The sequence below is a fragment of the Coccidioides immitis genome (assembly GCF_000149335.2).
Source record: "Coccidioides immitis RS genomic scaffold supercont3.5, whole genome shotgun sequence".
In the NCBI taxonomy this organism is placed as follows: Eukaryota; Fungi; Ascomycota; class Eurotiomycetes; order Onygenales; family Onygenaceae; genus Coccidioides; species Coccidioides immitis.
Window position 1 is genome coordinate 3809 of NW_004504307.1, and position 12619 is coordinate 16427.

Consider the following 12619-nt stretch of genomic DNA (forward strand, 5'->3'; position numbering starts at 1 on the left):
CTTCTAGTTATAGATATTAAAGATAAATACAATCAGTTTGAAACCATACAACTGATAAATATCTATAATCAAAAAGATCTAGAGGACAACTCAAATCTTTGGACTATTGAGAGAGAATTAGTAAATATCTCAGCTTCTCAATACTCTATTGTTACTGGAGATATAAATGCTCAACATTCATGGTGGAATTCAAATATAGTCAATTCAGTTAGAGCTGAAAAACTAGTAGAATGGCTTGAGGAGAATAATATGGATTTAATAAATGAGATAGACAGAGAAACTTTCTTCAGACCAAATCTATCATCTAAATCAATTATAGATTTGACCTTCTTCTCCACCAATTTAACTCAAAGGATACATGAGTGGTGAATTGATGAAGCTCTTCACTCTGGCTCTGATTATGAAATTATTAAATTCAGTATTGAACTAAATACTGAAAATCTTGTTGAAAATCCACCCTATTCAAATCAATATAACTAGGCTGGTATTCGGGACCGGGACGGGATCCCATTTCCCATTGAATCTGGTCCCCATCCCAAATTTAGAAACAGCCAGGATCCCAAATATGAAATCTCAGTCCCATGTCCCATCCCACTCAAGAGCTTGAGGTCCTGTTCCCATCCCTATTCCAGAAATTATTTCCCGGTCCCATCCTCAAATAGAAAATTATGTCCCACATCCCATTCCAGCAGAGATGGTAGACTCCCATTTCCCATTCTGGCCGGGTCCATAGTGGGACTGGGATGGGACCAGGATTCCCGGTCCCATTGTGTCAAATTCATAGGGAAGAGTCAAACTGATCAAATTTTGTGTGGACTGTTACCAAATTTTGTTACTTTTTTGATGAAGGCGGAACCCATAGAAAAATCAATTTGATTGTCAAAAGAAACCAAGTATTAAAACTAACTAATGGCTGAAGCCAGCAAACAAACAGGAACTGCCTAAATGGCAAGTTAATCATTATTATTATCATCTTCATCATCATCATCATCCTCCTCCTCCCCCTTCTTCTCCTTCTTCTCCTCCTCCTCCTTCTGCTCCTCCAGAACTGGCTTTGTGAACCGGACAGGAGCTCTAATACCTGCTATTTGATGGGTGGAGACCCTGACAGTGCCAGGGGGAGGCAGGGAGGTGGTGGTGGGTGGTGGTGGTAGTGGTGGAGCAGCAGCAGCAGTAGTTGGCAGGGCAGGGGCAGCATGCAGGCAGCAGGTGGTGATGGCAGGGGTGGGACAATCAGGCACATCAATCAGACTGAAATAGTTTGACCCAATTTTGGCACTGATGCCAAGAACAAGCTTCATATTATTGATGTTAACTGTAATGTGCTTATGGTGTGCCATTGCCATAACAGAGTCTATATTACTCAGTATAATTATTGGTGCCATTGCTAAGAGTGACTTACACTCAAACAGAGTGCACAAGGTTGCTTCAGCTGCCTTCTGAAGTGACTCAATGGCAGTATGTTGCCAGTGATATTCATGTTCTTGGTGACAGGACAAAGTAATTTCCTGAACCAATTGCTGGAACAGGGCCACTGGCAAGATTAGCTCAGTAGAGCTCTGGAAGTGGCAGATTTCCTTAATGGCACCTATTTTCACTAATTAGCATCAAGACTGTTATCAAAAATCATTACTTTCACATATTATATTCTCTGGTATTCTGGAGAGCATGCTTGTTCAAATGTTATTGCAAACCCTTCAAGCACAGCTTGTGTGTTGGGCCAATGTCCCTGCTTGTGTGAACAGGCCTGAAATGCAGTGGTGATACTAAGTTTCTGGTGTCTGAGTGTATGGGAAATCACTTTATCACTTAAAGATCTGATCAGGGCTGATCTCTTTTTTTTATTTTATCTGGTTTGATCTCAGATCAGGTAGAAGTACCTGCTGAACTTAAGCATATCAATAAGTGGAGGAAAAGAAACCAACAGGGATTGTCTCAGTAACAGCAAGTGAAGTAGCAAAAGCTCAAATTTGAAATCTGGCTTCATGTGAAGTCTGAGTTGTAATTTGGAGAGGACACTTTGAATGCAGTCACAGCATAAGTTCCTTGAAACAGAATATTATAGAGGGTGAGAATCCTGTCTTTAGCTGCTGGACTGCACCCATGTGAAGTTCCTTTAACAAGTCAAGTTATTTGGGAATGCAGCTCTAAGTGGGTGGTAAATTTCATCTAAAGCTAAATATTGGCTGGAGACTGATAGCACACAAGTAGAGTGATTGAAAGGTTAAAAGCACCTTGAAAAGAAAGTTAAATAGCATGTGAAATTGTTGAAAGGGAAGTGCTTGCAACCAGACTTGATTATGGAAGCTCAGTGGGCATGTGTGCCCATGTACTCTCTCATGCTCTGGACCAGCATCAGTTCTGGTGATTGATTAAAGGCCTCTGGAAAGTATCATTCTCTGGAACATCTTATAGCCAGGGGTGCAATGTGGCCAGCTGGAACTGAGGAATGTGCTTTAACATGGATGCTGGTATAATGGTTGTAAGCAGCCTGTCTTGAAACATGAATCAAGAAGTCTAACATTCACACAAGTGTTTGGGTGTCAAATCTGTGCACACAGTGAAAGTGAATGGAGATGGGAGCCTGCAAGAGTGCATTATTGACTGATTCTGAAGTCTTTGGATGGATTTGAGTAAGAGTGTGGCTGTTGGAATCTGAAAGATGATGAACTATGCCTGAATAGAATGAAGCTAGAGGAAACTCTGGTGGAGGCTTGCAGTAGTTCTGACATGCAAATCAATCATCAAATTTGAGTATAGAGGTGAAAGACTAATCAAACCATCTGATAGCTGGTTTCTGCTGAAGTTTCTCTCAGAATAGCAGTAATATTTTCAGTTTTATGAGATAAAGTGAATAATTAGAGGCCTTGGAGTTGAAACAATCTTAATCTATTCTCAAACTTTAAATATGTAAGAAGCCCTTGTTACTTAAGTGAACATGAGCATTAGAATGAATTGTTACTAGTGGGCCATTTTTGATAAGCAGAACTGGCAATGCAGAATGAACTGAATGCAAGATTAAGGTGCTGGAATGCATGCTTATCAGACACCACAAAAGATGTTAGTTCATCTAGACAGTCTGATAGTGGCCATGGAAGTTAGAATCCACTAAGAAGTGTGTAACAACTCACAGGCCAAATGAACTAGCTCTGAAAATGGATAGTACTTAAGTATGCTACCCATACCTTGCTGTTGGAATAGAAATGAAGTCCTAATGAGTAGACAGGTGTGGAGATTTGTAATGAAGTCTTGAGAGTAATTCTGGATTGAACAGCCTCTAGTGCAGATCTTGGTGGTAGTAGCAAATACTCAAATGAGAACTTTGAGAACTAAAGTGAGGAAAGATTCCATGTGAACAGCAGTTGGACATGGGTTAGTTAATTCTAAGACATAAAGTAGTTCTGTTTGAAAGTGTGCTCTAGTGTGCTGTTTGTTGAAAGAGAAGCTGGTTAATATTCTGGCATCTGAATGTGAATTCTCCATGGTAATGTAACTGAATACAGAGATGTTGGCAGGAGTTCTGGAAAGAGTTCTCTTTTCTTCTTGATGGTCTATCATTCTGAAATCAGTTTGTCTGGAGCTAGGGTTTCATGGCCAGCAGAGCCCCACATCTTTGTGGGGTCTGGTATACTTCTGATGACTCTTGAAAATCTGTGGAAAGGAATAGTTTTCATGCCAGGTTGTACTTATAACTGCAGCAGGTCTTCAAGATGAAAAGTCTCTAGTTGATAGAACAATGTAGATAAGAGAAGTTGGCAAAATAGATCTGTAACTTTGAGAAAAGAATTGGCTCTAAGAATCAGGCACATTGGGTCTTAGAGGAAAACCTCTAAAGCAGGAGGGCACTAGCCAGGCAACTGGCAGGTGCCTTCTAGCATCAGAGTGCAGATGCCCTTGGCAGGCTTCAGCTGTCTGGTGTGTGATTAACAACCAACTTAGAACTGGTACAGACAAGGGGAATCTGACTGTCTAATTAAAATATAGCATTGTGATGGCCAGAAAGTGGTGTTGATGCAATGTGATTTCTGCCCAGTGCTCTGAATGTCAAAGTGAAGAAATTCAATCAAGCATGGGTAAATGCCAGGAGTAACTATAACTCTCTTAAGATAGTCAAATGCCTTGTCATTTAATTAGTGACATGCATGAATGGATTAACAAGATTCCTACTGTCCCTATCTACTATCTAGTGAAATCACAGCCAAGGGAATGAGCTTGACAAAATCAGTGGGGAAAGAAGACCCTGTTGAGCTTGACTCTAGTTTGACATTGTAAAAAGACATATTGGGTGTAGAATAGGTGGGAGCTTTGGTGCCAGTGAAATATCACTACCTTTATTGTTTTTTTACTTATTCAATAAAGCAGAACTGGGCTTTACTACCTAACTTCTAGTGTTAAGATCCTTTGTGGGCTGATCTGAATTGAAGACATTATCAGATGGGGAGTTTGGCTGGAGCAGCACATCTGTTAAATCATAATGCAGATGTTCTAAGAGAAACTCATGGAGAACAGAAATCTCCAGTAGAACAAAAGAGTAAAAGTTCTCTTGATTTTGATTTTCAGTGTAAATACAAATCATGAAAGTGTGGTCTATTGATTCTTTAGTCCCTCAAAATTTAAGGCTAGAGGTGCCAGAAAAGTTACTACAGGGATAACTGACTTGTGACAGCCAAGTATTTATAGTGATGTTGCTTTTTAATCCTTTGATGTCAGCTCTTCCTATTATGCTGAAGCAGAATTTGATAAGTGTTGGATTGTTCACCCACTAATAGAGAATGTGAGCTGGATTTAGATTATTGTGAGACAGATTAGCTTTACCCTACTGATGAAGATCACTGCAATGGTAATTCAATTTAGTACAAGAGGAATCATTGATTCAGATAATTGGTTTTTGGGGCTGTCTGACCAGGCAGTGCTGTGAAGCTACCATCTGCTGGATTATGGCTGAATGCCTCTAAGTCAGAATCTGTATCAGAATGTGGTGATGTTACTCTGCATGTTGTAGTTGGATATGAATAGGCCTACAGGCCCTGAACCTCAGCAGATCAGTAACAGCTTCCAGAAAGAGACTCTCAGACACCAGCTGACAGATTGTAATGTCACCATGCATGGGGATAGATCCTCTGCAGACAACTGAAATGATCAAGTAAGTTGTGTAAGTGGTCAAGTAGCCTAGTTGTTATGAGTTGCTGAGTGTCAGCCTGATTCTTGGCTCAATTTGTTATAAACACTCTCCATCAACATGTTTGTCTTTGGCAATGCCAGGGACTTGGAGAAGGGTTGTTTTGATAGAAATGATATTATATATATATATGCAAGAGTCTTAAGAAGTAGTTAACCAGTATATGATTAATCACACAATCTTTTACATATCTTTTGTTTTTCCCTCACTAAGTTTGACCTTGTGATGATCTTGATATCTGAAAGAGTTCTAGAAGTTGGCCATCTGACATGACTGGAAGAAATAAAAGATGGAGCAATATGGAAAACATAGCAAGTCTTTCTGGATACATTATTTGATCAGAAAACATTTGCCTTTGAGAAATTATTCATCATATGTGTGTTGCCAGAAGATGAAGAGAAACAACAAATGGCATTCATATTGGGTGCAAGATTGGAGCATGTGCACATGTTGTTCTGGACAGGTATACACTGTGCACCTGCTCCAGAGTCTGCACTCAACTCCTGGAGTGCAATGTCTGTGGCTGCAGAGCAATGTTATTGTAATGCTACAGACCATTATGCTGTAGAGTTCCTGTTTGTATTATGGTGCAAGTGTTTGAGAAAAAATCAAGCTAGCAGGATGACTGAATGGAGAACATATTATCTTCTGCTACTACAATTGCAAGTGTCCGCAGGTGAAGATATGGAGATGATGGATCATACATTGGGCAGATAGACAACATGATGACAAATAACAAGCAATATAGTAACTAGACAGATAAAAGAAATAAGTATATAATAAAATACTGGACTTTTATAATAAAATAATTACTGTTCTATAATAAAGAATATCTACTGCAACTGATGGTGATACATATGCAGAATATCTATATAAACAAGTAGTAGAAATATAGAAGCTTGTATATTTAAGAATCTAGAATACTTCACCAATGACAAAAGAGCTACAACAACAACATATGAAAAAGTACTTTGATAACTCTATATCTTTAAGTCTAAGATCTTTGAAGAAGAAAATAATGTTACAAATGTAGATCTAGATCAATCAAGCATTGGATGACATCAGATATCTAGAGATACTTATATGATCCAACTTTGAACATATAAGAAATACATGATTTGCACAGATTGTGGGAACCCCAATGTTCAGTCTTCTAGTTAGAGGACCTCTACATTCTATACATAACTCTCTTTTATCAGTTGCAGATATCAGATCTACTTAGCTCTTTCATATATCTTTCTGGAAAAACCCATGTAACCTACAACTGGTTTTTTTAACAAATAAATAACAATACTTATATCCAGATAAGATAGAAGAAAGAGAAGAAGGAAGAGGGCAAAGAACTCTGTATTTATACTTACATCACAATACACTAAAATTGCTAGTTTTACAATTTGTTGATAAATAACATAACAACAGATAATAGACAACAGGCAATATAGTAATCAGACAGACAAACAAATGAAGAAATAAGTACATGATAAAATACTAGACTTTCATAATAAAATAATTACTGTTCTACAACAAAGAATATCTACTGTAACTAGCAGTGATACATGCAGAATATCTATATAAACAAGCAGTAGAAATACAGAAGCTTGCACATTTAAAAATTTATAATACTCTGCCAATGACAGAAAAGAGACAACAATAAGATATAAAAAATCAGTTCAGTAGCTCTATGTCTCAGAGTCTGAGGCCTCTGTGGAAGGGGAATAGTGTTATAAATGTAGATATAGATCAACCAAGTATTAGATGATATTAAATGTTCAGAGATACTCACATGACTCCAACTCTGAATGTATAAGAAAAACACAATTTATACAGATTTGGGGAAATCTCAGTATTCAGTTTTCAAGTTACAGAAGATTTATATTCTAAGCATAACTGTGTTCAGTTGTGGGCATTGAATCTACTTAGATCTTTCATACATCAAATGCTGAGAAAAGCTACATAATGTACAACTGGTTCTTCTAATGAAGCAGAGTACAATGGGATGGTTTGTCAAGGTAGACAAGTTGGTTAATATGGTGAGAGCACAAGAAAGGTGAAAAATCACAATATAGTAAGGGTATGATCAAGTAGTAAGTGTAGAAATAGGTATGTTCTAATGGATATCTAAGCTTATAAGAAGTAATAGTACTAAAAAGCTCTGTACTAACACAGACAGCTTTAATAAGAAATAGTAGCAAGTTTCATGAACAAAAAATGTTCATATTCTCTAACTAATAAGCAAACTGGTAATAAAGAACAAGTGTGTGGAAAGTGTAATGGTGTGTGAAGGTCATAAGCAAGATGCAGAGGCTATAGACAGTTTATATAGCTCAGAGATAGTAGCTTTTAGGTGGTTTGTATCTTGGACTGGAACAAGCTTTGTTCTAATGAGGTAGCAGAATTTCTACTACACTAACAGGTAAGATTTGATGCAGATGTATGTGTATGAAGCAAATAGTAAGTAAGTAAGAAGATGTAAAAGTTAACATATACCAATAATGAGTAAGTCACAAAAGAGTAAAAGTTAAGCAGATGCAAAAGTTAATATATTGTAATAAAGATAGAGTTATTGTAAGTAGATAAGCAAGATGATTTAAACAGCAGTAGTGTCAAGTTTATAGAATTAAGAATTGTAGAGAGAGATGAACAAATATGTAATAAGACCCCCCCCTGGGAATCATGTGCAGTTTGAGCTTAGTTAAACAGAATAACTTAACTGAAGTCCCCACATCAAGAAGGACACATGCCTGTAACTAGTTGACAGATAGTGTGGCCTTTATAGTCTCTGACTGCATAAGGTCTACGAAAAATATGAATTACACACACACACACACACACACCAAGGGGCAGAATAGACTCTGGAAGTGTCAGATTTAGATGAACAATCAGCACTGATAGAGCAAATAGCAAGTAAGATACAAGATTCAAAAGCTAAAATATTATAACAAAAGTAAGATGATTGTAAGCAGATCAGTGAAAGCATTTAAACAGTGATAGGGTCATGTTTACATGAGCAATGGTTGTGAAGGTATGGGTAAAAAAAAGTGTATGGGTATCTATAGGCCAAATGCTGACTAAAACATAACATCTAAAAGTTTGATATATTTTAATGATAATAGGCTCATTCTAACCAGCTTAGCGAGACGATTTGAACGGTGGTACTCGCATATCCATACGATTGATGGTTGTTGAGTTATTGGCAAATATGTAGATGTAACGGAAATTCAAATTGGGTTAGCGTGAAAAATGACGCTAACCAAATTCATAATTTCCATTACATGCCCTTTTTCTGCACAAGCAATAAGCAGTTTCAATTAAGAGTACCACCAAAAGAATCCTCTCAGTGAGACCTTTCTGGTATCCAAAAATTATAGATCAATTCCATCTATTAAGATTGCAGGAGGTGCATGATGTTGTGGTGAATTTGATAATGTTCCTGTCACAGAATTTTGTTGGGTTGCAAAAATAATTATCCAACACCAACCTCAGACCAACAGTTCAAGTGTGCTACTAGTGATTTACCAACAGGCAAAGCTGACAATAGTCAAAATTGACAACAGCCAAAATTGATGACCAAAATTTACAATGGTCAAAATTGACAACCAAAATTTACAACAGTCAAAATTGATGACTGTAAAAATTGATGACCAAAATTGATGACTGTAAAAATTGACAACCAAAATTTACAATGGTCAAAATTGATGACAACCAAAATTAATGACTGTAAAAACTGACAACCAAAATTTACAATGGTCAAAATTGACAACCAAAATTTACAACAGTCAAAATTGACAACCATAAAAATTGATGACCAAAATTGACAACTGTAAAAATTGATGACCAAAATTTACAATGGTCAAAATTGACAACCAAAATTTACAACAGTCAAAATTGATGATGGTAAAAATTGACAACAGTAAAAATTGACAACCAAAATTGATAATGGTAAAAATTGATGACCAAAATTTACAATGGTCAAAATTGACAACCAAAATTTACAACAGTCAAAATTGACAATGGTAAAAATTGACAATCAAAATTGACAATGGTAAAAATTGATGACCAAAATTTACAATGGTCAAAATTGACAACAACCAAAATTGATGACTGTAAAAATTGATAACCAAAATTTACAATGGTCAAAATTGACAGTCAAAATTGACAACCATAAAAATTGACAACTGTAAAAATTGACGACCAAAATTTACAATGGTCAAAATTGATGACCAAAATTTACAACAGTCAAAATTGACAATGGTAAAATTTGACAACCAAAATTTACAACAGTCAAAATTGACAATGGTAAAAATTGACAACCAAAATTGACAATGGTAAAAATTGATGACCAAAATTTACAATGGTCAAAATTGACAACAACCAAAATTGATGACTGTAAAAATTGATAACCAAAATTTACAATGGTCAAAATTGACAGTCAAAATTGACAACTATAAAAATTGACAACTGTAAAAATTGACGACCAAAATTTACAATGGTCAAAATTGATGACCAAAATTTACAACAGTCAAAATTGATGATGGTAAAAATTGACAACAGTAAAAAGTGATGACCAAAATTTACAACAGTCAAAATTGACAATGGTAAAATTTGATGACCAAAATTTACAACAGTCAAAATTGATGATGGTAAAAATTGACAACTAAAATTGATGATGGTAAAAATTGATGACCAAAATTTACAATGGTCAAAATTGACAATGACCAAAATTGATGACTGTAAAAATTGACAACCAAAATTTACAATGGTCAAAATTGATGGTCAAAATTGATGACTGTAAAAATTGACAACTGTAAAAATTGATGACCAAAATTTACAATGGTCAAAATTGATGACCAAAATTTACAACAGTCAAAATTGATGATGGTAAAAATTAACAACAGTAAAAATTGATGACCAAAATTTACAACAGCCAAAATTGACAACCAAAATTGACAACAGTAAAAATTGACAACCAAAATTTACAATGGCCAAAATTGATGACCAAAATTGACAATGGTAAAAATTTACAGTCAAAATTTACAACAGCCAAAACTTATGATAATCAAAATTGATGGCAAACATTCACAGTCAATTTCCCTGCCACATCAAGCAAATGAAGAAAGATAAACAAGCACAAAATCTTGAAATTAGAATCAATTTCCATCTCTGCATTAGCTATTGGTTTTTGAATTTCACTGTTGGTGCTGCACTACCAGAATTAATATGGCTGAAGTAGCTGCTCTTCATGATTTGCTTGTGCCCATCTGTCCTGTTCCTGCTGTACACATTGACATATCTGTTCAAATTCTCTATCAACAACCCATGTAAGTAACTCAGCTGTTGAGAGGGTCTGCCTCATGATCACCAGCTCTTGATCTTCTTCTTCAGTCATGGGCATTCCATCCTCTGAGTCCTCATCAGAGTCAATATTATAGATATCTGGCATTGGCTGGATGGAGCCAGCCACCTCTGGAGACACTGCTAGTGTCTTTTCTCTTCTTGTCTTCTGCCATCAGTCCATCATTGCCTGCACAAAAGGCCATTTGAAGTGGAAGGGAGCAGTTGAACCAGGAAGTTGGTGCTTGAAGTAGCATCTGTTTCCTTGAGAACAATAAAGGTACTCTGCCTTATACCTATTCTCTCTTCATTTCCCAACACTGGCTTCAAAAAACCAGCACAGTGTTTCCTTTTGACATCTGAGATACTGCTTGATTGTGGCTGAGTGCTCATCTTCAGTAAGTGGCCACACTGAGACCATCACAACAAAATGGATGGGGAAACAATACAGTGGGTAACATCCTCTGTTTTTGAGCAGGTTGTTGTCTGGTATCTAGGGCCATCCATTCTTGTCCTGTTCTTGAATAGTTGTGATGCACTCTGTGGGCCTCCATCAGCATTAGTGTTGCAACAAGCACATTACCAAACAGAGTCTCTCACCTGGACAAATGTAATGAATGCAGTTTGATAGCACTGGAAAGATTGTGGGTATTGTTGTCTCTCTGCAGACAGGACACTCATACATGTGGCCTAACTCTGTGCTCCAGTCAGCCCTGGTCAAGAAAATTGCTGTGGGATAGGACTCTTAAGCCCATACCTTTGCCACACTCATCCTGCAAGGCATGTCTCTTTTCTGCTGGAACATGTCTGAACCAGCATTTTGTTCCTTGAATGCAGTTCCCCCTCAGCCAGAACTTGCAGTGGACTATCTTCTTTTTTTTAATTTCACTTGGGGTGTCACCCCCAGATGCTTGTGTTGACAGGCTGTGCTGGAACTTGCAGCAGTCACCAAGCTGGCATTTTCCACAAATCCAGTATCTGCAGCTCATGCTGCTTCAGGTGCTTGAGTGTCTGATGATCCACCACACCACCAAGACAAGTTGGTTCAACAAACCCATCATGGAGCTGCCCCCCAACCACCATCATGATGTCCTCTGCAGCCTAGAGCCCAAGGTCAGAGACAAGCTCCAGCAGCATGAGAAGCATGAAATTCAACAACTAAAAGACAGCTACATGAGAAGCTTGCAGGAATGGAAGAAGCACAGTTAAGGATCTAAATCTGAGCTTTCCAGCCAGACTTTTTTCAAGAAGTTGCGCATAAACTGGATCATTGCCATCTTCCCAGCTCTTCTGAACCTCATGAAGACTGAGCAACACAAGCTCAAGCTCACTGACAAGGAGATGATGGAGAATGAGTGGCATGCTGGTGGAGACAAGAAGATACTGTATATTCATGCAATTGATGCCCTGGCCAATTCCAGCTCCAAGTGTCATGCAATTCAACACATCCTGCAGGGCATGGGGAGAGACTATTGTGGGCACCCAGAGAAGATTATTATCCTGACAGAATTCCCCTGTGTGGTTCACATGCTTGAGGTGATAGGTCACCATGTCCCCTTTTCTTGTGTTTTCTTCCCCAGCTAACTTTCCACACAGTAGCTGCAGAAGCAAGGCTACTGCATTGCAGCAGTCTATAGCAGTATGAGTGTTGAGAACTGAAACACATACATCAATGCCTTCAATCAGAACCTGCCACTGCCTGGAGATGAGACTGATGCAAGTTCAGGTATCCTGATCAGCACCCTGGAGATTCTAGGCATAGGCTACACCTGTGTTTGTGCCTTCCAACTTATCCTGCTGAGCCCAAGCTGGTTGGAGAGGGATAAGACTCAAGACAAGGCATGCATCCACCACTACAGGCAGATGAATGAGGCCATGTACATCTACCACCTGGTGTGCAGAGATGTCCAGGTCAAAAGCAACATTCTTGACCAGCAGGCAATGCAGAAGAGTTTCAATAAACTAGCCATGTTACTGCAGAGAGAGATTAGTATAGTTTCAGACATTATTGATCTGGATACAGTATGAGACCCAGTGTGGCTGCATGGCCATGAAATTTAAAAAAAAACACCCAAGGATCATGCAGCACTTCTGTCAAGATGACTAGAT

At 37.8% G+C, this 12619-nt stretch overlaps 2 protein-coding genes across 2 annotated transcripts; one reads left to right on the top strand and one right to left on the bottom strand.

The window, feature by feature from the left end:
* Positions 1-953: 953 nt before the first annotated feature.
* CIMG_13484 (uncharacterized protein) lies at positions 954-1670 on the bottom strand (the record flags this gene model as incomplete). Its single annotated transcript, XM_001238838.2, has 3 exons — positions 954-1354; positions 1403-1588; positions 1634-1670. The coding sequence occupies 3 exons, from the start codon at positions 1668-1670 to the stop codon at positions 954-956; spliced, it is 624 nt and encodes a 207-aa protein (XP_001238839.2).
* A 9899-nt stretch (positions 1671-11569) lies between these two features.
* Positions 11570-12538, top strand: CIMG_13485 (uncharacterized protein; the record flags this gene model as incomplete). The annotated part of the gene is made up of 4 exons (XM_001238840.2): positions 11570-11714; positions 11796-12046; positions 12110-12149; positions 12237-12538. The coding sequence occupies 4 exons, from the start codon at positions 11570-11572 to the stop codon at positions 12536-12538; spliced, it is 738 nt and encodes a 245-aa protein (XP_001238841.2).
* Positions 12539-12619: the final 81 nt, after the last annotated feature.